The sequence below is a fragment of the Hippopotamus amphibius genome, chromosome 4, assembly GCF_030028045.1.
Source record: "Hippopotamus amphibius kiboko isolate mHipAmp2 chromosome 4, mHipAmp2.hap2, whole genome shotgun sequence".
Classification (NCBI taxonomy): Eukaryota; Metazoa; Chordata; class Mammalia; order Artiodactyla; family Hippopotamidae; genus Hippopotamus; species Hippopotamus amphibius.
This window is the reverse complement of record NC_080189.1, coordinates 9,149,491-9,175,163: the sequence shown is the minus strand read 5'-3', so window position 1 is coordinate 9,175,163 and position 25,673 is coordinate 9,149,491. Positions and strand designations below refer to the sequence as shown.

The window sequence follows — 25,673 nt, the reverse complement described above, 5'->3', positions numbered from 1 at the left end:
CTGTTACCATAAGTGATCATTAGTCTTTCTTCTTTGTGGATACATGGAATATTTATTATACTAAACCAGAGCTTGGAAAACTTTTTCTATAAAAGGTCAGATAGTAAATACTTTAGCTTTGGAGGCCGTATGATCTCTTTTTGTGACTTTCTGCTGCAGTGAATGCAGCCATAAGTAAGAGAGTAGGGCTGCACTCCAACCCAACTTTACTTGCAACAGTCATCAATGGGCCAGGTTTCGCCTGTGGGATGTAGTTGTGGGCTCTTGTCTTTGACAATGCTTGGGGGTTTTAGAGCTTGCGAGAAGCTTAGCTAATTTCCTCATAATATATGTGAGTCATCTGTAGGAAAGGCGTTAACTGACATACTCAAGGTCACACACTTAGGATAGAGCCAGGAGTGACAAGGAACTTACCTACCCAACAGCCCTGCATTTTTAATCTATTTGTTACTTTCAGTACTTGATTATATTCTATTCAGCCTTGAATCACAAACTGTTTGGTACTATTCTCTTGTTTCATGTTTAATTACTTTATGTTGGTCCATATATCATTGCCACTCATGAGGGGATGGGAGATAGACAGATACATGATAGACAGATGATAGATAGATTAGATAGATAGATAGATAGATAGATAGATAGACAGACAGATGGTAGATAGATAGATGATAGATAGACAGATAGATGATGATAGATAGATAGATAGATGATGATAGATAGATAGATAGATAGATAGATAGATAGATGATAGATAGATAGATAGATAGATGATAGATTTTGTTGCCCAAAGTGGTTAGAACAATAAAAAGCATAATGTAAGACCTCAATAAATATTTGTGATTCACATCTTCCAGGAGAACATACAATTCATGTAGCATTTTTCTTAATTATATGGTTATAGATTTTGTCTCAATTTAGAAGATTGTGAAATTGCTGATGTTTAAATTCTGGTGGTCATTTCATAGTCTTTTTTTTTTTTTTTAAAGCAGATAATTTTTATACGCTCTCATCTTTCCTGATCCAAGTTTTATTCTAATTTTTTATTCTGATTTATATGAGTTTTACAAATTAGTGAAAAAAATTTAATTTGGTATGAAGATGATTAATTAGTTACAGAAGTCGAATTTTTTTTTTAAATGTACTAAGGATAAAATATCTTCAGGCTTTATAACTGCTGTATTTTAGTTCTAAATTTAAACTACCTAATGAATCACTTATTTATCAACTTCATTTTAATTACTTTCCATGTGTATATGTAACAATATGTATGCATTGATACTTACTTTTGAAAAATGTGTCATTCCTTACTATCAGGTATAAACTAGCCCTATTGAGCAGGTTTAGATTAGAAAACATTTCTCCCGGCACAATCCTGTTGATTTCTACCAGAGCTTACCTCCTCTTTTCCTTCAGATTACTGCTCAGACGTCACCTGATCAAAGAGGCTTTTCTTGACTTAGGCAGCAAAAAACAGCAACTCTCTCAGCCTCCACCCCACCCCCCAAACTCCTTGCCCCCTCTTTCATACTTAGTATATCTCTGTAGTATTTATCACCCTCATGCTATAAATTAACCTTTATGTTTTTTCCTGTTTGTTTTTGTTTTAATTAGTTTTTAGTTTCCACTGAAACATAAATTACATGAAGACAAGAACATTATTCGTTTGATCTACTGCTTCATTTCTTGTGCCTGGCAATAGCAAAGGTTTTTTGTTTGTTTGTTTAATTTATTTGTTTTACTTTATTTTCTTTCTTTTTAATTGTAGTTGATTTACAATATTGTGTCCATTTCAGGTATACAGCAAAGTGATTCAGTTATATATGTATATATGTATGTATATATATATTCTTTTTCAGATTCTTTTCCTTTATAGGTTATTGCAAAATATTGAGTGTCGTTCTCTGTGCTATAAAGTAGGTCCTTGTTGGTTATGTATTTTGTATATGTGTATATGTCATAGGTTCTTGTTTTATTTGAATGAATAAAATAAAAATGAATGAACAGTGGCACATTCTTAATATAATGGAAACTTTCGAAGTAACGATTACTCCTTAACGTGAAATGCAGCACTAACATCAAAAGATTGTACAAAGTTAGACTGAGTGAGAAGTTAGGAAATCAAGGTTTTATATGTGTGCTCACTGGCAGCTGAACTGAAGAGTAAATTTTTAAACAATTAATATGGAATCCTTCACTGTTGATTCTCACTTTGTGAACTGATGCTTTTAAAATAAATCTTATGTTCATCTTTTCATTCTTTTACATTTAAGATTCTGGGCAATATATTCATAGGCACATGCCATGTTTCCCAGAGGCGTTTGCAGCATAACTAAGAAAAATAAGAAAGCTAACTACCTTTTACAAGGATGGATGTGTTCATTTTAACTTCAGTTTTGTACACACTTGAGTGGTGAGATAATGAATAATAATTCGTGTCCCCAGTATCATTGAGGACTTCACTCCACTTGAGTGACTTTTCAAGAAAGCTCTGGTAGAAATCAACAGTTCTTCCTATTGCAAGTTTTTTTTTTTCTCCTGTTTATGAATATCTGAGAGAGCAGCCATTCCAGAAAATACAGTGTCATTCTATGTCTTATTAAACAGAATACTGAGCATATGTAAACACTTTTGGGGGATTTAAGACCATCTCTCAAAATTAGGTGCCGCACCATGTTGTAATTCAGTGCCGTGCTTCGAGACTCTGTGAGTGTGTCAGGTTTAGTTATTATTGTTGTTATTCATTCATTTATTCCTTCCTTCCTTCCTCCCCTCCTTTCTCCTCCCTCCCTCCTTCCTCCCTTCCTGCTTCCCTCTCTCCCTCCCTCCCTCCCTCTCTTCCTGCTACAAATGTTGTGAGAGTATGTGCCAAGTGCCAGGTGCTGTTCACATCACTGGAAAGTAAGCATTAAGCAAACTATCACAAACTTTATTTCCATAGAGTTTCCAATCCAGTGGGAAAGAAAAGCAGCCAAACCACTAAGTGAAAACACAACGTATCCGGTAGCTCTAAATGCTATAAAGAGAAGTAAAGCCGGAAGTGGGGGCAGCACCCTATACTCATGTAGCTGGCTGGACTGGGAAGGCTCGCCCCTCTGCACCGTGAGAGATAAACATTGAGCAGAGCCTGGGGGAGGTGACAGACAAGGCTTGTGGTCCCTAGAAGAGTAACAGCGAAGGGCGCGGCAGGAGCAGGTCTGTAGCTGCAGTTAGAAGGAAAGAGTGGCTGACAGTAGAGGACAAGCATGAGGAAGATGTGATCAGTGCAGGGACCACTGTGGGTCATTGGAGGGCTTTGCACTTCATTCCAGGAGATGAGAGCCCGAGCCAGAGCATATTTTGAGCGCAGGAGTCACCTTACTCACCTGTATTTTTAAAACTGTCCCTTTGGCTGCTGTGTACAGAAGGACTATAGCAAGGGAGAAAGCAGGAAGACGCTTCAGTCTTTCAATGCAGTGACCACAGATGGCTGCTTGGACCAGGTGACCAGGTGACATGAGGTGGTAGGAGTTGGGATATTCCAGTATGAGAAGACACGGCCTTTGTTGCAGTCTCCCAGAGAGCTAGAGGAGACTGGGAAGAGCTCAGAGAGTTGAGTCCTGGGCACTTTAACTTTCAGATGATAGGAAGATGAGAACCATCTTTCCAAGTGGAATGGGAGGGTCAGCAGTAGTAAGAGAGGAGGGAAAAAAAAACTTAGTGGCAGCATAGAAGCCAAGTGAGGAGGAGAAATGAGGGACCACCTGGTGCCAATGCAGTTGATTGGTCAAGTTTGATGGGACCTGATTAATAGTTTTAGACAGCAATGCTTTTCATGTTGGTGATTATCTTGTGTTCTCCTACTGACACCCATTCCCTAATCTTTTAGTTTGGATAATTCTCCTCCTCGACTTCCCTCCTCCAATCTCCATGTTTTAACCCTGAATCCCCATAACGAATAAATAACTGAAGGATTTTAGGAGATGCCAGATTCCAAAGCTTGTGAAGTGAACAACCACAACTTTGTTCGTGATTCTGAGACATTGAGGTGCTTTGGAATAAAGCAGCTCATCATAGTTATAACTCTTGAGAATCAGAAGCCTGTTTAAACTGTGCCTGTGGTTTATTAGAATTATCATAGTTGAGTTACCTATATTCCCATCATTTGCTAGATGCCATATCATAGATTTTAAAATCTTTACTATGTCAAATGATTATATTAACCAAAATATATCAATGATTATTTAAAGATCTTTATTGAATCTCTCTCTCTTTTCTTTTCAGAAAAATGTGATGAACCTCTTGTGTCCGGACTCTCTCATGTAGCTTTCAGCAGCTCATCCTCTATGTCTGGGAGCTACGCTCCTGGCTATGCCAAGATCAACAAGCGAGGGGGTAAGATGACTTTTATTTCATTTGTCCACAAATGGTTAAATGAAAACATACTATATTTACAACTGCACTTCTAAAATATATTTTATTGTACAACGGCTATTAGCTGGCACCCAAAATCATGCACCCCGCTTTTGTTAACAGAGACGTAGACACTTACTGTAAGTCTCTTTTGTAGCCACTATTGTGGAGTGGTATAGAAAAAATTAGGCTGGAAAAAAGAGATGGTAAATTAAAGAGGAAGAAATTTTGGACTTGCATATGATAGTGAATTCAAAATGACAAAAATTTTGAGTTAAGGAAATTCTTGTTAATCAGAAAATCATTTAGAAAGAAGTTAAAAAGAATTGATTCCAAATATGTGTACCATGCAATTCATTTTTTCCCCTTTTTATTAATGTACACACTTAGCTTCTATTGAAAATGCAGGATGAAAAAATATGACTCTTTGCAATTTCTCCCCCAGAATTTAGCTTTGTTATTAAAGCCATGTGAAAATTTTTGTATATTTGCAGCTAAAATTTGACTTTTGGACTTTAAAGTCATGGTATTAATTAGTAAATGATGATTTCAAAGTAGACAACAGTTGATACAGAGTAAAAGAAGATGGTTAAGAATAGAAACATAAAATGCATTTGCTTCAAAGGAATGCTGGTATAAATATTAACAAATGACAACTTGGAAAGAAACAATATTTTCCTGAATAAGTATGTATTAACCAACAAAGAACACAACTTTTTTTCAATAAAACAGGAAATACTAAGCTTAAATCACAACCAATTCAGAAAAAAAAGGTGAAAAAATAAAGAAGGAAGGCATGGGAGGGAGGGAGGGAAGGAGGGAGAAAAACATACAGGTGAAAAAAAAAAGAGAACAAGAGAAAACTCAAAGAGCAGCTAAAAAAGAGGGGAAGAAAGAAAAAAATATCAGAAAAGAGAGAAGAAAATATCAGAGAGATTGAGAATGACCAAAAGGCAGAAGAGAATATGTAAGGAAAAAGTAGAAAAGTAGAATTTTATATATATGTGTGTGTGTGTGTGTGTGTGTATACACATACAGAAATTCATGGAAGTGTGAAGATACCTTAATCAGTAAAAAAAAAAAAAAAAAGAAAAAAGAAAAGAAAAAAGAAAACTTGGTGAAAGACATACACAGGCAAAAGTAGAGGAATATAAATTTAAAATATATATAGCTTTTATTTAAAAGTAGTGTTCACCAGCTGCTTTCTGTCTCAGTGAGCTGTTTACTTTTTTTTTTAATTGAGCTATAATCGACATAACATTATATTAGTTTCAGGTGCAGAACATAATGATTTCCTATGTGTATACATGTATGTATTGCAAAATGATCACCACAGTAAGTCTAATTAACGTCACCATATATAGGTACAAACTTCTGTTCTTGCAATGAGGATTTTAAGATCTAGTCTTTTAGTAACTTTCAAATATGTAGTACGTTATTGTTAACTATAGTCACCATACTGCATATTACAGCCTCATGACTTATTTATTCTATAACTGGAGATTTGTACGTTTTGACCCCCGTCACTCATTTCACTTAAGCCCCCACCTGTGCCTCTGGGAACCACCAATCTGTTCTCTGTATCTGTGTAGTTACTCTTTTTATCATGTGATATTCATCAGCCTATGGGCATGAGAGACTTAGTGAGTTGCTGTAAGTTTTCAAAAATTTTCCTTAAATATGTCGAAGTAACAAAAATTTTAATGTGTTCCTTTACCATAAAAGTGACTAAAAACAAACCAAAAAAAAAAAAAAGAATATAGATAGAAAAACATGAAACATAGAACTTGCCATACACAAAATCATAATTATGATGCAGTCCAGCCTAGTACTAATAGATGTGGAACACAATATGAAAGGGAAAAGAAATAATACTTATATCCCCAGATGTCAAGAGGATGTGATAGTCCCTAAAAGAAGTATCACGATGTTGAGAGATCAGAAACAACTTTAATGAAAGGAAGCAGAGTCTCAAAATATTTCCTTAGAAAGTTCTGTGCAAAAATATGACTGATGAATTTTATACCCAGTGAATGTGAGCAAGCCAAGTTATGTCCAGCACACAGCCTCTTCGGGAATAGAAATGGAACAATCCAACCAACAGTGAGATGAGTGAAAAGGAGAAAAAAAAAAAAAAAAAAAGAATAAAGAAACCGTGATCCAATGATGGGTACTGAGCAGTGAATTCACTGAAATGTAAGATTGTGACTAGATAACTTGGGAATGATTGTTGTAGAACAGAGTGTCAATGTTACAGATGCAAGAATGTAAAAATACCAAACTATGGGATTAGCTATGAGTTTCCCCACCCACCCCCAACCTTTCAGAGCAGGAGGCCACTAGATGTGTAACTTTAAGTGCAGATTTATCTTCTTTTTGTTTTCTTTTTCGGAATTAATATATTTTATGAAGAAACATCGACAGTTCTTTGTTCTCACTCTAGTGAAGTTATATTAAAATATTTTTTGTTTTAAAATAGTACATTGCCCCTTTGAATTATTTAGAGCTATTTATCTACTTATCTATTTATATATGTAGAGTGAGGTATCTGAAATTAAACTTCTAAAATGTTAACATTTTTTTAACCTGGAGGATGGGATTTGAGGAAGTCTTCACTTTCTTTATAGTTTATAGGTTTCTTAATAGTTTATAAGATGTGTATATCTATGCCTATAGATATATGTACAGAGATAGAGGTATAAGTACAATGGATTTCCAATAAGAAATCTGTTTTGAAGGCAAAAGATTATAAAACAAAACTTATGATTTCTTAGTTGTTTGACTGGTAGTTTATGTCTCTGCCTGTTGATGCGATGCATCATCATGCTTTGGGCTGAAAACCTGATGTCGCAGTTTGCTGGGGAAGAGCATTGTCTTTGCTGTAGTTATAGATTTACGCTTGCCTATGGTCTGTTTTATCAACATTTGTTACACGGAGAGGTTTAGTTACTTATATTTTGACTCTCCAAAACCCCTTTTGCTTCTCAGTGGTGTACGGGCATAGTTGCCTGTAACTCCCCCCCCACCCAGCCCCCCTGCACAGTCTACCTGTTGGGGACTGTCACACACCTGGCCACGTCGCCACTGCTCATGCTCACCTGCCTCTGCGCGTACATACAGGACACCCATGCACAGGGCTAGCTTAACCCTGCTTGAGGTTGATAACCTCAGTATGGGTCAGGGTAGCAAGCATCAGAGAGGAGGGTTATTTCCTCTACAGGAAAAAAGGAAAAGAAATCCACATGTGGTTATCTCAGTGAAACACAAAGCTTTTTATTCATTATAAAGTTTATATGCAAATGCCATTGACAGAAGAGCCATGTTGGCTGAAATTCACGCTAAGGTATAAATGGCTAATGACCAGCATTGATTGAGAATTGTTTTGTTTTGTTTTTAGTGCAGCACAGAAATTATATATCTTAAAAATAAAGACAGCAGAGAATTCCAAAGGGAGGAAAAAATAAGGTATATATCAGGGAAGCAAGAAATGCTAGTGATATACTTTTTTTACTTGATTATTGGCAGGAATCATCTGACACACCACATAACCATCTGAAAGCAGGAAGATCTTATACTGCCAGAGAAAGATAAAAGAATGTGACTTACTAATTATACATGTACAGAAAAGAACAAATTCAGTTGAACATTATGTTGATAAACATTGCTTCAAGTTTTATCATTTATTTAAACGAGAGTCTTCAAATACACTTTGGAGAGATTTATGAATACATAGAAAAGCAGAGTACAGATGCAAATATACATTCAGATGACAGATTGACATACATTTATAGAATGGAGTTTAGCTTTTGGGTCCCCACACTACAAATTTATCTGCTACAACCTTGATGTCAGGGACCAGAACATGATAAAACTGGGGGGAGATGCAATGTTTAAATGGAAAAAAATCCACTTGTAATTCAATCATCTTTTGGAGCCTACTGCTTTAAGGCTTTTTGTTTGTTTTTGTTTGCTTGTTTGTTTGTTAGTTTTGGAACAATACCTACCTCCTATGACCAGTGTTCTGGATTTATCTTCACATTCTTAATGCATTGAAGGTTTCCTAGTCTCCTGTCATTCTGAGTCAATAGCAATTAGATGGATTACTCTTTTCAAAGGGTAGCGCAGATATTAACCCTTTGAGAGTTTTGTGGAAGGTATCCACCACCTTACATTTATATAGTATTTTACAGATGATAAAGTGCTTTCATATGTGTTTTAAATGTCCCTTGATCATCACAGCAGCCTTGTTAGATAGAACAAGTTAGAGATGCCAATCATTTCTTCTGCTGAACTTTCAACTTCCTACTCCGCATGCCTTTTGTAGAAATCATCCACTGTCTACTGCCCCAAAGAGGTGATCGTTCTACAACATGGCCCTCGCCTCCCCAGTAGCCGCAGGTGATGAGAGAGAACCCACGATCTCAACTGCTGCCATCAGAATCTCTGTCTTATTTATGCAACATCAACTTAGGAACCCAGAGAACTACTGGGTAAAGCACGCTAGGCCATGTATAAATAAGGCTGACAGGAGTGAAGCGGATGCTGGAGAAGTGAAGGCTCGAGGCCACGGGGGTCCACATAGAGGATGGACATAGAGGTACTGCCTGTGTACCATCGCCTCTGGCTGTACTTCTGCTTGAGCCTGTGAAACTTAGCTTTCTAATTCTAATAATCACCTCCTCTGGCCTGAGCTAATTTTAGTAAGTCTGTCTTCCTAGTTACCAAAGAACTCCTGATTAAAAACATGAAGCATTATCAGTGATGCATTTGAATTAACCCAGAGGTAGAACCTACAAAGACATGGACGATTTGAGTCAAGCTTCTTTCACCCTTTTGCCACTTACTTTTACTTAGTAGATACTTCACTGCTTGCTGCTCCTCAGACTTTTTGTTTTTAGGTTTGCTTCTTGGATAATTCATCCTGTTTTAGGAACCTATTGTCTTCTCTCTTAAGCCCAAGGGCAGAGACTTATAGTGTTGGTGTTCTTTTGTACTTTTGTGCCCTTAATTTCCTCCAGCAGGGAGAACAGATTGCATCTGTAGGCCATAAAAGTGATGATCACTTTGGGGAGGAATATGTGTATAAGAGACATCTGGAAAGATCGCTGGAGCAGGTCTCTTAATGTCCACACTTGTATCTTAAACAGAACTGCAACCTTCCCTTCCCTTAAAATATACCACCGAAGTTAACCATTGCTACCATGCCTTGATGCCTTGGCTAAGAGGGAGCGTTAGGAATTAGCATAGTGCCAACCTCTTCTCCAGTTCACACTTACACACTTACACATGTGGACCACCTCCTGCAACTCCTAGGTGGCTCAGCAAATCATCATACCTCTCTCTGCTTTTCAGAGATCTGTTCCAGCTGCTCCCGGAAAGCCAAATTTCCTCTCCTCCATTGCACTGTGAGTTCTCTTGTCCCGTGGTTACATTTGTAACACCCCTCCTTTTCCTCTTTCTATTCTTTCTCCTCTTTCTGCTTTCAATAGTGAAAGCGTCTGCCACAACTAATTAAACCCAGAACAGCAGCTGATACACTATGAATGGGGAAAGTAATTGCAATGCTTCCATGAGAACTTTGTCTTTCTTTGTGCCATCGATGCTGCCTGCTGGTGCTCTTCTGCCCTCTCTACTCCCTGATCCATTCCTCTGTTTTCCATTGCCTAGGCCTGGTCATCAATATCTGCCAGATCAGGTAGTGTCTTTAACCTTTATTAGGAAGCGCCTCCCTTAGATTGTAACATCACCGCTTAAAGTATGAAATAGACTAAAGTTCCCAATCGGTGAGCTTCTGTCCCTTTTGGCAGCTTCCAGTCTACTATTTCTCTTCTTTTCCTTCTCTAGCCTCTACCACCTATTCAGTATTTCTCTTAATCCACTCACTAATGATTCATTGTTACTTTAGAATGAATTTATTGGTCAAAGTGTTACTAGGCGCATTTGCTTTTTAAGAGCAAACCCTTGGGAGCAGAAAAATCCAGAGAACTGTTTTTCTCATGTAGCATTTCAAAATATTTGACACTCCTATTTGGACTGGTTATACTTTTTCATCTGCGAATTGCTCTCCTTCAAAGCCCTGCTGATTTTGCCGTCTCTCATGCAGTGCTGAGTAGTGGAAAGAGAGTGCCTGTATCCGTGCATAACTAGGTTCCAGTATGGAATCAACCAAGGATGAGATGGTATTAGTCAATTATTTTGCCTTTCTGCATCTCAGCTTCCTGATTTCTCTGGTTATGGTTAGATGATTTATCATCCAATCCAGGAACTTTCGAGAGTGACAGTGCTATTAATAATTATACCAGGGTAATCCTGCAGGTATGGTACCCCTGTTTATATTCTGAAATGGAATCAATTATACAATTTTGCAGAGCTATTGTGAAGATTAAATGAAGTAATCTACACAAACTGTATTGCATTTGAATATTAGTCTCTTTCTCATCAATTACCCTCAGTTCCTAAAACAACACCACAGATATTAATATTTTGAAACATGGATTGAATGAAATAGTCTTCTCATTACAAAAACAATGCCTCCCTAAAAAGTGATTGCTAGAATTTGTGTATTTGTCAGTGTGTGTGTTTTTCCTCTATCATCACGTAAGATAAAAATGATATAATAATTGAAAGATCAATAAGACATTTAAAAAATTTTTTCATGATTTTTTACGTTTTGCACTGCTGTTTACTTAAATGTTCCCTTAGTCGTCTCACCTCAAACTCCTTTCAATTCAAATGAATTTATGTCAGTGATTTCAAATGTTATTTTGTTCTTATTATTATCTTTATATTATTTGAATTAGATCTTATACAATCCAGTCTAATATATATTTATTAATTTTATGATACTCTGAAAAGCCAAAAATAATTGTTCTGGACTTTAGGGAGAATAAAAGATATCATTTTTCCCCTCATCTCTTTAAATTCTGAGTATTTTTTAAAATATATTTTAAATGATTTCTTCTAAAGCTATCATTAGGTCTTTGTATTTACCTTTTCAAGTGAAAGAAAGTTGCCATCTAACATTGTAAGTTTTAATTTATTTTTTTAATTTTAATTCTCAATTTTAAATCAAAATTTTGTCTTCACCGGGAGCTTTACAAAATTAAATGTGCAATACAGGATACATTTGTATCATTGATATTGCTAAAAAATGATTGAATGCTGGAAGCATTTTTACTGGGGAGTAACTCATAACTTTGTTTAGACATGCCTTTTTAATTTGCAAATAATATTACTATGTTTCTGCTTGGCAACAAATTTTATAATGTTGGAAGTTTAATACCTTCTTTTGGGTTCCCCATAGAAATCTATGCTGGGTTTTGCAGCATTTCCTGTAGGGCACTGTTTCCCAAGGTGTGTGATGTGAATAGGAGCTATGAGCACACACATGTATATACACAACGTTTCCACAAATAAATCAGCCAGGCAAATATTGTTTGGTGGTCCTCTCTAGGGGAACCAGAGAGAGCCTCTTTAGAGCTAGCAGAACACATTTTCACTTTCAGAGAAGCTCTTATAAAATTTAGCCAAACATTCTGCACATCAGTGGTTTTAAATGGGGTTTGTTTAATATGCTCAGAAGTGCAGTTGTGTCCCGTGAGTTCACTCCTGTGTTTCTAAAAATATTGCTTTTAAAGGCTCTTTGCTAATAGGATGATGGATGATGATTTTTGGTTTCGCAGATAGGTTTAATTGGAGAAAGGGAGTCTTTAGATTTGGGGCATTTGACGTGAAGAAATTTTAGTTCATGATTTTAAGGAAGTTGCTATTTTGCCACGTTCATAGCAATGTCTGCTACTGAGAAAATCATAAGCTGGGTGAGGGTCAATGCCATTACATGAACCGCCGCTACCATCTTTGAAATGGCTCTGGGATATTAATTTTTTAGCCCTCTCTTTATATCACAAAATTAATAGCTGATTGCCTAAAATGAAATTTGAGAGTAATCAATTGAGACAACATGCTTTGTAATTTTGCTTTACCCACAGTATTGACAACCATGTTGTTTGGTACTTGCCTTACAAAGTTTAGGACATATGGGGTAGGAAATCTTGACATCTGAACTAGCAAACAAATATATTTAAATAATTATTCATTTTGAGAAGATATACTGTTTAAATATATCTTTTTGAATGTGTTGCCATGGAGTTAGAGAAACTAGGTTTCCCTTCTCCGCTTGGGGAGATCTTGGGTTACTTCCCCCTTTTGCTTATTTTCCCTAGTTATGTCACTTTAGTAATGAGAAACTTGGAAGAGATGATCTCTAGGAACTTGTCATCTCTGAACACACTCACCTTGTAGCCAAGATCAATCATAATTCCCTGGTCTTGAACTTAATGAGCCACTACAGATTCTCGTGGTCTGGACTACTTCCTCTGCGCACAGTGGTATTTCCTGCTAAATAACTTTGAAAGTAGCCAGGATATCTGGGAGAGAACATTCACAAAATAAAGTTTTTACAAGCTGAATTTTTCTTTCTAAACCATTCCAGAATACATGCCAGTGGTATGCTTAGAGATTAAATGTTTGTTTCTTTGCTATTTGCTAATTTTAGTCAAAGATAGGCTTTAATATTTTCCACATCTTTGACAAGAAGATGAATTTATGTGAATGATTTGTACCATATCAGATATATTCATCTTAAAATAGAATTTTTCACAGAATCTCAGAGCACTTTAACACAGTACTATGGACACGTTCAACTCTCAAAGAATTATTTTCTGAATGAATGGACAAATCTATTGAATCATGTTTATTGCATGGATTTCTATCCACTTTAAACTTCAGACCCTTATTGCTTCTCTGTTGAGATGATTTGTTAAATCAAGGGTGGGTATTTGCTAACATTCTTCAGCTTCCAGAACAATTATTTCACAAGTTATTTAGTCACTGTTGTAGCCAACTGGGGTCCAGACAGCAATAGAGCAAACATTATTATCATCATTTCCAAATAAAAATTTTAAATATCAGTTTTTTAGAATGTACAGGCAGAACAATTGAGAAATGTCCCCATTAGTATCTCCCAGTGTTTTCAAAATTGTGGAACAGGTACCATCAGGGTAATGATGCTGAATTGGTCAAGCATGCCCCTCTTATTTCAGGATATTTCTTTCATAGATGAGGCTTTCAATTTTAGCTGCTGCATCTGCGTGGTAACAGGTGCCTTTGGGTGACAGAGCGTGTTCTATCAGTCCTTTTATCTTGTCTTTGGCCCATAAGGAATACACTCTATGTCCTATTTGCAGCAGTGTAGCCTCTGGGAAGAAACAAAGGTCAGAAATGAGCATGGCATGTCTACAAGTTGCTGTGTGGGAAACTGACATCAACTGATCATAGGAAGGTCAGTGCCCAATGAAGGGCATTGCACAAGACCCGTTGATTCAACAAGGTTAGGGCACCAACCACCACACATGTGAAAAATATACTTCAAACTCTATAATTACCTTCCTTCTACACAAGATGAGTGACTCTTCATCGTTTTTCAATATCTGCTCTCCTATGATTAGAGAAAGTTCCATGCTTTTTGCCTATTTGCCTCCTCCTCATTTCATTCAGTAAGAGAAAAAACAGGCCAAATTATTTCCAAGACAATTGGGAGGATTTAACCTAGTAATGGCTCTATTAGCAGCTGGGTTAGGTCATACTTAATAGGATGAATAGACCCTTGCCTTAATACCGTTAGCAAATCACTGAATTTTTCCATCCGTTTTTCTTTGGGAAGAATAAAAAAATTAGAATCACCCTCTCTTTTATCCTCATGCCTTGCAAAACAAATTCTAAAAATATTGGCACTAATAACAATTCAAAGCAGTCCGGCCTCCATTAGCGTCTGCCCTTCCTATACTCTGCAAATGAGCAACCCACATTCGTGTTGCTGATTCATCCCCTCGCTTTAAAACTGACGTATATGCTTGACACAAATATTGCTGACAATAAACCATGACATTTAAGACAGTCTACTTTTATTGTTCTTGCCTCCTTAACATTAAAATGTAAACACAAATTGTACAAAGCTTTATTCCTCTGGTTTTTACCGCAAGGTCACTTTTATTTTACTTTTTCTTAGCTATTTTTATTTTCTTAGCAATGTAAGGAATTCAAGCTGTGTGCTTTTATTTTGCTTTCATTTGTTCCTCAGTAGCTTCCAGAATTTACTTCCTTCCTATTTGTTTTCCACTTTAAAATTGATGGGCGATGCTATTTTTTTCAGTTAGAAGGTCCCTGTCTGAATTTTATCTGCTGCCTCCACATCACCAGACATCTGCAGCCAGGCTGACTGTTCTGCCTCCAGGATGAATTGTTTTACATTAGAAGGTTTGTGCCTGAGCGTACATGTGAACAGTGCAAAAGCACACATGGTTTGTGGGCTTTTCCCTAGCCAGTTTCTGGCACATATGTATTTTGGTGGATTATTAATTTGAGTTTTTGTTTGTTTGTTTGTTTGTTTTTGCTTTCCACTGATGCTTAGAACACAAGATAAGCCCTATAAGCCTCTCCTATTAAGATGATGAAAAGCGTCATTGACTCCCCTCCTGTTCCTCTCGGAGGGTTCTAGAGAGTGGACGTTGAGTCCATATGCTTCTGTGGTCTACATGTTTCTGTGATGTTAGAGATTCATACATGATCGTTAGAGCCTCTTCTTTTTACATTTTGATAAGGCTATGCACTCCAAGTAGAGTTCCCAGAAAGAGGATGATTAAACTGTGCTTTGAATAGTTCCTACAGGAGGAACACATAAGCAGGGTAGAAATGATGACCACTTCTTCACCGGGGAAAAGCAGGCAACCCACAACAAATGTGTTCCAGGGAGGCCAGAAAACCAGAGGGTGTCGTCATAGCTTCCCCCCCCCAACCCCGCAATCAATCCACATCTTAGGTTCAAAATGTATGACATTATCAGCAGTTCCTATTGGCCTCCAATTTTTATTATATAGATTGGTCTTCATCCACAGCATCAACATTTTTAAGTTGCTTGTCCTTCAACAGTTGTCAAAAAGTCATCACTGGTGGCTGAATGAAGTCTTTCGCTCTGTCTTTCAAGGTGCACCATGTGTTTTTTCTATCTCAGAACTTACGATACAGTATTGAACCATGGACTTGTTTGTCTGAGCCCATAAGACTGGGTGTGAGTGCAACACAAGCCCTACATCTCCTGCATCTGCGGGTACCCAGCATCTAGGATGATGCCTAGCAGAGATGAAATACAGGTAGAAACAAATGCTAGCATGTACACATTATCTCCTTTGAGCCCTACAAAAACCCTAGGAAAGAATTTAGCAGGAATAAAACTCAGTTTTATGGGTAAGAAAACTTAAATTCAAGAAAGTTTATATTCCTGCCCACAGCTACAGCTAACAGAAAGCAGATTTGAACATTTGAAACAGACTCTTCTGACTTTAAAAGCACTCACTGTTCTCTTCTCCACATGTCCTCCCTGCCTATGTGAGCTTCTCTTTAGGAAAAATTGGAATACTCTTTGAGTTGGTTTTAGAGCATAGTTAAATTTTTCCCACTGGTGTCTTCCAAAATAAACCAACTCATTTCTCTATTTTATTTCTAGGTGTATACTACCATGTGATTTCTTGGCATGCTTATTATCTTTGTTTTAAATAATCAAAGAGTAATAAAGACACTGTTTTAAATATTTACATATAATAATATAGTTTTAAAAGACACCCCCACTCTTTTCCCCCTACACCCAAAGACTAGCCAAAATCTACATTCCTTCAGTCATGTTTCTGTATTTAGATGGTATAAGGTGGTAGGCAAAAAAGACATTACTGTACTTGAAATATTATATATGTGAGAACAGCCAAAGATTGGAACAAAACAATGAGACCAACATTCTGTCTCCCAGAAAAGAATTGAAATAAGAAAAAACTACTGATGTGCAGCACCAATATGCTAGAAACGGACGGGAGCAGTATTTTTTAAGTCACTAACATTCTTAGTTTTCAAAACACACATGGAGAAAAAGCTGTAAATCAGTACAAAGTGAAAGGAAATGAACAACAGAAATAAAAACCACAAAATAGAAAATGTTACAAATCTACTGGATGTGCGGTAACTGATCTCTGTGTGGTATGAGATGGCAATAATCTGGCATTAGTAATAACAGCCCCCCACAGGATCCTTCTCAATCACCTACTCCAAATGAAGGTCTCCACAGTGTTACATTTTGCCTCTCATTTTGTTACTGTTTAGTATAGTAGAATGATCATACTTCCTGGAAACCTAGAGACTGCCAAGGGAATTGATTCCATTTCTTCTCCCAACTTCGGCATAGCAGGTATTGGAATAAGTAAATCAAAAGCTATTTGACCAATTGTTTCAAAATTATTATTGTCGATCTCTATGTAAAATTCAAGACTTAATCATGGACGACAGAAAATAATGTTCTAGAGAGAATTTCAGAGAAGTACAAAATGTCTTCGGGTATCAATTCAAACTGTTGTATTTGAGTTTCCACAATTGAAAGAGAAATATGAAAGCAAATAGTTGTGTTTTGAGCATCAAGTAGTGTTTATTGGTCTTATACTGAAAAGACTAGCACTAACTAGGTATCAGGCATGAGGAAGAGAGAGACTCTGTAACCAGCAAGCTGCCCCAACTTCCTCCCCGGGCGTGCGTGCCTGACTCTCAAACAGCTGCAGTCAGACTTGGGAGGAGACACCCAAGTGACCCATGTTGGGGATGCTTGTTGGATATATCCTAATGCTGCGATTCCAGTAAAAATACTGCCTGAAATTCATGATTTGGTCAGGGGTTCCTTAGTCTATAGCTCAGCTTCCTGTGGTTCATAGAGAGGATAAGTGTGGGTGGACAAGCCCAGAGATGCCCACCAGGATCCCCTGTGCCTTTTGCAGTGCTGGGGAGGAGGACTCAGAGAGACAACCGCACACTGTTCAGTGAGTAAGATGGAAAGAAAGGATGCTGGCCTTTTGTTGTAGTTCCATACCTCTTTATTGTGAGAGCTTTGGAAACTTCTTTCCTATTTATATGACATTCGTTTGGAAATAATCAGTTCTCCTTAGCAATTTATCAATAAAGTGGCAAGCATTCACTAAAGAGAGATAGACGGCAAGATGTTTTATTAACAGCCTGGAACATGTTAATCAGCGTCTGGAATGCCAGCAATTTAAATTCAAATAGATTTCTCACTGAGACTAAAATCTAAACCCCTCGGATTCTATTTTTGTGTATTGGATTCATCAAGATTTACGGTCCACTTTGTTCTCAACTCACAGGGATCTCCCCCTACCATTTTTTTTCTTTGTTTGGATGGCTTAGCTGGTACGGAAAAAAAGTGAGATTGATTCCTTCAGAAGCTCTGAAGTGTTATCTGTGCTCGTTTCACACCCAACAATGGGGATAACAGAAGGAAGAGATGGGGAAATAAAAATCCTGTTGCAGAATGAGAATTCTACATCTCACTCCAGTCTGGAATGGTACAGATATTCTTATTTCAGACACCTCAATTAGACATTCATTATTCATAAACACTTATGTAACTCTGAGTTATTCAGGCTGGGAGAGAACATTAGCAATCTTTCTTTTTTTCTTTTTCTTTATAACTAAGACATCCTGTATCTGAAAGAAGGAACAAAACAACTGTAAAAAAAAATACCCTGTATGCTACATGTAAATCTAAATTTTAGCAAACTGAGATTTGTTCAATCTTCAACAAGACAAGGCTAACATGGTACATTCGGCTATGTCTTTTCAAAGAAGTCATCTGAACAAATGGACTAGGGCCAATTCTGTTGGAGTGGTAAAACAGACGATGATAACATCATTGATTCTTTCCACCACGGACCTCTCATGTAGTTCTAATACACGGTGACACAAGTCAAGACCTGGGAAGTCCTAATAGAGAAGACTAAGTAAGTAACCAAATAAGACTTGAAGTGTTTCTCAGTTTAAAAGGAATAAGGGAGCCTAGTCATTTCAATAAACATGCATTGAACTGAGCACATATCACTACTAAAGATTCATTAGTATGTGGGACTTAAAACATCTGAAGAGTTGGCAAGGGAACGTTGTAGGAACTCTGAAGTGGCATCTTCATGAGGGGAGGCTCTGTTTGTCAGAAGCACATTGGTGAGTGCCTCGAGGTCCAAATTTGGAGAAGGCTCAGGTGACATCCAGGTGTAAATCAGAAGGGCAGGGATGTTTATCTGAATGAAGAGGATTATTAGAGTTTCTCCCCATTACTCCATGGAGGGACCTGAGTTTTCTAGTAGAACAGACAAAAATACTTCCTCCTTTCATTTCTCCTTTCTCCCTCTCTTTTTTCCTTCCTTATCTACTCCACTAGCTCAAATATTTATTAAGTGCCACCTTGTTTTAGTTTTATATAAAACAGTGAACTTCTATTAGGTAGCTCACAGACTGAGGAACTGGGTGGGGGGTGTGTGGCATGAACATGACAATTCACAAGGATTACACCACCATGTGGCAGTGAAATTATATGAATATGAAAGCTATGATGGCATCACAGAGCACTGATGATTTAATTTGCTGAGGAGTCTTCAGGGAGTAATTCTTAAAGGAGGTTAAAGTCATAATAGAATTTACGTCATAGAATCTCATTGTAAAGAGTTTTGTATGACCCAAGATATCCAAGTCAAAAACATTGTTAAAGGAGGATCAGCTCGTAATTTGGTTTTGCTGCAACTTAAAGCGAGAATTAGCATGTGGCAAGGAAAAGAGGTAATAATTTGTGTGGATATATAATAGGAGTTTGTAGAGAGAATAAAAGAATTCAAAGACAATCATACTTAATAACTTTAGATTTCTCAGTGAACTTAAAGGGAAACTCTGCTGTGAGTAGATGAGGAAGGATTGAGGGGCTTATAGATTTTTTTCTTTTTAGAAAATACATAGAAAGAAATGATAAGGACTCAGACTAAAACTACTAGAATGTTAGTATACATCCTTAAGGGCACACTTGTTGAAAATTGTCAATTTCATGACTTAGAGAGGCATGAATATGTAAAATTTTGTCATTTTCTCTAGCAGTGATCATTCAAATAGGAGTAGAAAAGAGAAGACAGTTAGGTTGGAGTTCTGTGGATATATATTACATGAAGTTCAGGATGTCAGGAATTTAACTATGTTCAGATAAGGGTCCTTGAGATTACATCTATGTAGATAACTTGGAGTGGCTCCAAGAAGCCTGACAGAGAAAGTGGAGGTATCATGACAAGGATGTCTCTTAGCAACCAAAGACCATGGATAATATAGTCAAGGACAAGGAAAAACTGGGGGAACAGGTGATTATAATCAGATAATCAGCTATTGAAGAATAAGATTTCAGAGAAATCAGACATCTGGGTAATAACTAAATCCAGGGTGTGGCCATCAAGAATGATCACCAGTGTTTGAAAGGTCATCAATGGTGAAGAAGTAAAAACAGATGGAGATAGTTATTTTGGATAGGCGTGGACACCATGAAGACAGGTCTTGAGTTCAAGAGGAAAATGGAGTCAGATTCTCATGTCTTCATGAAATGAGGGAAGTGATCACAAGCTCAGTAGATGACAGCAAGAAATGCTAGAGGGTGGTAGAATCTAATGGCATTAACCTCAATGGACAAGGATTTGTGTATTTTTTGTTTGTTTGTTTCATTTGAAAATGTTTCTAGAAAATGAGAAAAAATGGTCCTCTAGATCCATAAAGAAAGAGGGATGTTGAGCTACTACTACACAGTCCTAAGAGCTGCAGAGGAGTCACTGTCATTGATAAAGCCGAAAAGTATGGTTGTGTAGGTTGTGCACTATGTGACTCTAAAGGGCATCACCCACATTTCGGTCTATGGCAGTGCCATCCGATAAAATATAAAGTGAGTCACACATGTAATTGTGAATTATCCAACAGCCATATTAAAAAAGTAAAAAGAAACAGGTGGAATACATTTTATGATATGTTACATTTAACCTAATATATCAAAATGTCATTTCAATATGTAATCAATATAAACATTGTTAATTTGATATTTTGCTTCTTTATAGTCAGTTTTTTAAACTATGGTATGTATACTACACTTAATTCAGAAACTAAATTTTTATTAGAAATACTTAATCTAAGTATCTTTTAAAATATTTTATTTATTTATTATGTTTTTGTCTGCATCGGGTCTTAGTTGTGGCACGTGGGATCTTCGTTGCGGCATGCGGGATCTTTTGTTGTGGCACATGAGCTCTTCATTACAGCACACGGGCTTATCTCTAGTTGTGATGTGCAGGTTTTCTCTCTAGCTATGGCACTCAGGCTCCAGAGTGAGTATGCTATGTAGTTTGCGGCACATAGGCTCTCTAGTTGTGGCATGTGGGCTCAGTTGCCCTGCGGCGTGTGGGGTCTTAGTTCCCCAACCAGAGATCAAACTGGCATCCCCTGCATTGCAAGGCAGATTCTTTACCACTGGACCTCCAGGGAAGTCCCTTAATCTAAGTATCCTAAGTTTCATAAAATTTATTGTCAGACAACTAGACTCACATACCCATGTTGTCCTCATAATACTTAAAATGCCCTCCAATGACTGAATTGAGTATCAGTTTTTAAATATAATTTTAAATACATTAAAATAAAATTTTAAATTTAGTTCCTTAGTCTCTCGGACAGGTGGTAGTCTCCCTGGCCACAGATCAGGTGCCCGGTAGCCATATGTACTGGTCAGCCTAGGTCTACGTGAATGCTGATTCTTGGGATTTGCAGTGTATAACCACGTGAAGTTAAGTTGCTCTTTTGGGGGAGAGTCAGAATTCAGTTTAATGGTAGCTGGGATACAAAGAATTGTAATAATTGGAGGGTAAGGGAGGGAGCTAAGTGCTTTATAACAGCTCACAGGGCAGCCTCAGTTTATCAGGAAAAGCAATAGTAGCAGAGACAAGAATGAGGTAGCTGTTATTTAGTGTTGGAAATTCTTCAGGAAAGTACAGGGTGTGGGGGTTCCACTTGAGTGTCTGAAATGAAGGGTCATTACTTCTTCCAGCCTTGAGGCTCCTAGTGGGGCCAGTAGCTTAGTATAGCCTCTGGCCCAGCATTGGATTTCAACCACATGAGAGGTGTCAGCAAGTATGCTTGGAGCTAAGGAAGCGTAGTTAGTGTGTGGATTACAACTCTAGGGAACAGAAGAGGAGCTTTTTTAAAGTAAGGAGCTCTGTTGACTATCGAAGAAGATGGAACCCAAGAGGCATCCTTTCTTTACCAGAACATAGTACAGTATATGCTGCCTGATGTATAACAAGATCGGGTTGGGGTGTGCACATCCAAAACTCTTTCATCAGGACCCAGAGACAGCTGCTGCTTCTGCTGATGAAGAACTAGGATCTTTGTTTTGGACAGCTGCAGGCAAATCCTTCTCATGGAACCAGATTGATTCATGGTGTTTGAGAGAATATTATTCTTTCGGTGAAGACTGGACCAAATGCCTTTGGGTACTTTGTTTCATGGGTGTAACCCTAGCAATATGGCCCTTGATTAGTCACTCTGGCGTAGACTACGCCTTCTTAGAAGCAATGTTGCATTCACAAATCCCAACATTCTATGGAACTTCCTGTTTAGTATCATGATCGAAAAGTTTGTCCAAGTCATTGCGTGTGCATAATTTCTATTAAGTTTCACGGGATTGATGATTAAAAGGTGACAGGAGGACATTATTTAATAATTACAAGGGAATGCATTCTTTAGCAAGGATAATGGACCTCATTAAAAATAGAAATCATTCAATTATTTCTTTGCTGAAAATTATCAGTGTCATAAATAGCATGACCCAAGATATCAGTCATGATGTAAAGTCCCAAAGTGGAGAGTAAAGTATTTATAGTCATGGGGTAGATATAATTTTTCAGAGATGGAAACTGATATACAGATAGATTAAATAATTTTCCCAAGGTGCCACAGTCATGTGTATTGGAACCAGTATTAAAAATCGAAATATACCTAACTTTGTGTTTTTTTCACAATGAGAAGCTGCCTACAATTGGGGACACCCCAAGGCTACCATAAGAAGCCACAGGTGACATATGCACTCTACCAATTATTCACCCAGAAAGAAAAAATAAAGAGAACTCCTAAGTGGCAAAAATCTGTACCAACATCATTTTATAAAGCAAATGCGTAAAGCAAAAAAAAAATTTTTTTGATGAAATAAAATATTAATAATGTGTGGGGTTTTTTTCCTACATTAATTATGTAATGCCTTATATATTCATCAAGTTCTGCTCTCAAATGTGCATCTCTGAATATGACCTACAGCTTTATATGCTATAGGTAGAGCAGTCAGAGAAAGTAGAAATCAAGGGCACCCTTTGAGGAGTTTTCAGTGAAAAATTTAAAGAAAAAAATGCTAATCACAGTCATAATGTAAGTATATGAATATAACTATCTTTCCCTGAAATCCGAACATCAAGAATGAGAAATAAATGCTCATAATAAAAAGAATACTTTCTTATATAGCTTAGTAGGGCATTAGAATGTAATTGATAAATATTGAAAAAAAGAGACTAGGCTGATGATATTTTAAACAATTCGATTCTGTATGTTGACATTTTGCTAACAATATGCTAATCCTCCGACTCCCTTCTTGGTTCTAACTTTACTTAGCGTTTCCCCTAATACATTCTGACCCCACAAATCAACATTCAAGGACCAATCAATTAAAGTACAAAATATATTACTGCTAAGATGAGGATTCACGTGAAGATGAAAATGTTCCTGGGGAAATCTAGCAAGGGTGTGGAAACTGAGATGGGGAAGGAAAGCCAGTGGGGTGGTATCCAGCCCAGTTCAATGGACATGACTTTGGCTCAGACCCCACAGGGCAGCTCTGAAGACTTGTCACATCTCAGAGCTGTCTGAAATAGTGACTGGGAACTAGAGCATTTGTACCCCTACATCCTTCAGACAGTGGTTAATTTTCACAAATTTCAGCTGTCCAGTGTTCAGGCAAGGAGAGTTCTGACAACCTGAGGTCATTCCGAAGACACAGGTGCTGGCTGTTACCTAATGGAATTGAACGTGTCCATACTTTATGCCCTGGCAATTCCAATGATAGGAAGATAGCCTAGTACAATACTTGCACATTTTGATCAGAAGAAATGTATAAAAATGTATGGGGAAATGTATCATGTTGTGTGTAATAGCCAAAAAAGTGGAAACCCAAAGGTCCATCAATAGCATCACTGTTAGAAAAAGTAAACTCTATTTTATAGAATGAGATACAGTTTATAATACAATTTATAATTGAAAGTGAATGATGCTCTACAGATAAACGTATTTACATGGATGAATACAAAACCCATAAGGTGAATTGAATGAGTCATAGAAGAATGTGGACAATATGATTCCATTTATATAAAGTTCAAAAACAGGTAAAATACAGCAGTATATTATGTAGGAATGTATGCATATGTGATAAAACCATAAAGAGAGGGAAGAGAAAGCTTATGTGAAAATACAGAGTACTGGTTACTACTGAGTATTGAAAGGAGAGGGTTGGTATTGGGAGACACACTGAGAGTGTCAAAAGGATTAATGATACTCTTATTTCTAAAATTGGTGGACTTATTTTTTTTATTTTTATTGAAATATAGTTGATTTATAATGTTATGTTCATTTCAGGCATACAGCAAAGTGAATCAGTTGTACACATACATATATCCACTCTTTTTTTTCTAGATTCTTTCCCCATATAGGTCATTACAGAGTATTGAGTAGAGTTCCCTGTGCTATACAGTAGGTCCTTATTTGTTATCTATTTTATACATAGTAGTGTGTATATGTCAATCCCAATCTCCCAATTTATGCACTCCCCTATCCCCTGGTAACCTTCAGTTTGTTTTTTACATCTGTGGTTCTACTTCTCTTTTGTAAAGATTGGTGAGCTGCTTTTTAAATTGAACATGTATATTTTCTTCTGTTTGTATTATTCAAAAATTCATTACAAAATCTATAAGAAAAAACGTATTATCCAGCTTAAGACAGAGAAAGGGAGAAAGTCATAGGTTCTCTCCAGTTTACTCATTCATAATACATTCACTCAGCAAATATTTGCGTGCTGACCAGGAACGAAGAATTCTTGTAGAAGCTCAGGATATGAACTTGAATAAGACCTAGTTTCCAACAACAGAGTTCTATAATTAAAGAAGTGATACGAAAATGCAGGGGCTTAGAGGATAAACTAATGTCTCAGTTAGAAACACAACAAGGACACTTAATAGCTGAATAACCTTAAAAGGAAAAGTTAATTTCACAGAACCTCCATTTCCTCATCTGTAAAATGGAGATAATAATGACTCCTGCCTATTCACTTGTGAGGATGACATGAGTTAATGCATGTAAAATGCTTCAAGCAGAGCCAGAGGCATGGCACGTGTTCATTAAACGGGCATTCTTTTCATCATACAGGAGGTCGATTGCACTGAAAAAGGGCGGGCTGGTTTCACCTTTAAGAAAAGAGGTATTAAAGTAGTTTTCATTCGGGATCATCGATCAATGCAAGATGAGAAAGGTCACTTTGGTCAGAGAAATTGCCCTGTACAAAAGCACGGAAATAGAAAAGGATGAGGAGGTGTTCGAGAATGTTTTTTTGTTTTTGTTTTCATTTAATTTAATTTAATTTAATTTTTTAATTGAGATACAGTTAACAGACAATAAACAGCATATATTTAGAGTGTACAATTTGGTATCCCAATCTCCCAATTCATCCCCCCCCAGCCCTCCCCACTTTCCCCACTTGGTGTCCATGTGTTTGTTCTCTACATCTGTGTCTCTATTTCTGCCTTGCATTTCCACTTTCATAGGTGTTAGCATTTGCGTTATGTATTGAGGTGCTCCTATATTGGGTGCATGTGTATTTATAATCGTTATTTCCTCTTCTTGGAGGGATCCCTTGATCTTTATGTAATGTCCTTTCTTGTCTCTTGTAACATTTTTTATTTGAAAGTCTATTTTATCTGATGTGACTATTGCTACTCCAGCTTTCTTTTGATTTTCATTTGCATGGAATATCTTTTTCCATCCCCTCACTTTCCATCTGTATGTGTCCCTAGGTCTGAAGTGGGTCTCTTGTCAACAGCATATATATGGGTCTTGTTTTTGTATCCATTCAGCCAGTCTTTATCTTTTGGTTGGGCATTTAGTCCATTTACATTCAAGGTAATTATCGATATGTATGTTCCTGTTACCATTTTCTTAATTTTTTTGTTTTTGTTGTTGTAGGTCCTTTTCTTCTCTTCTGTTTCCCACTTAGAGAAGTTCCTTTAGCATTTGTTGTAGGGCTG

General features: G+C 37.1%; 1 protein-coding gene across 1 annotated transcript in view; it reads left to right on the top strand.

Moving 5' to 3' along the window:
- CNTNAP2 (contactin associated protein 2) overlaps window positions 1-25,673 on the top strand; it is a 2,049,865-nt gene that overhangs the window by 606,927 nt on the left and 1,417,265 nt on the right. Inside the window, exon 2 of the mRNA XM_057731238.1 lies at window positions 4,261-4,371. Within this exon, the coding sequence (XP_057587221.1) occupies window positions 4,261-4,371 (111 nt within the window). The remainder of the gene's footprint in view (window positions 1-4,260; window positions 4,372-25,673) is intronic.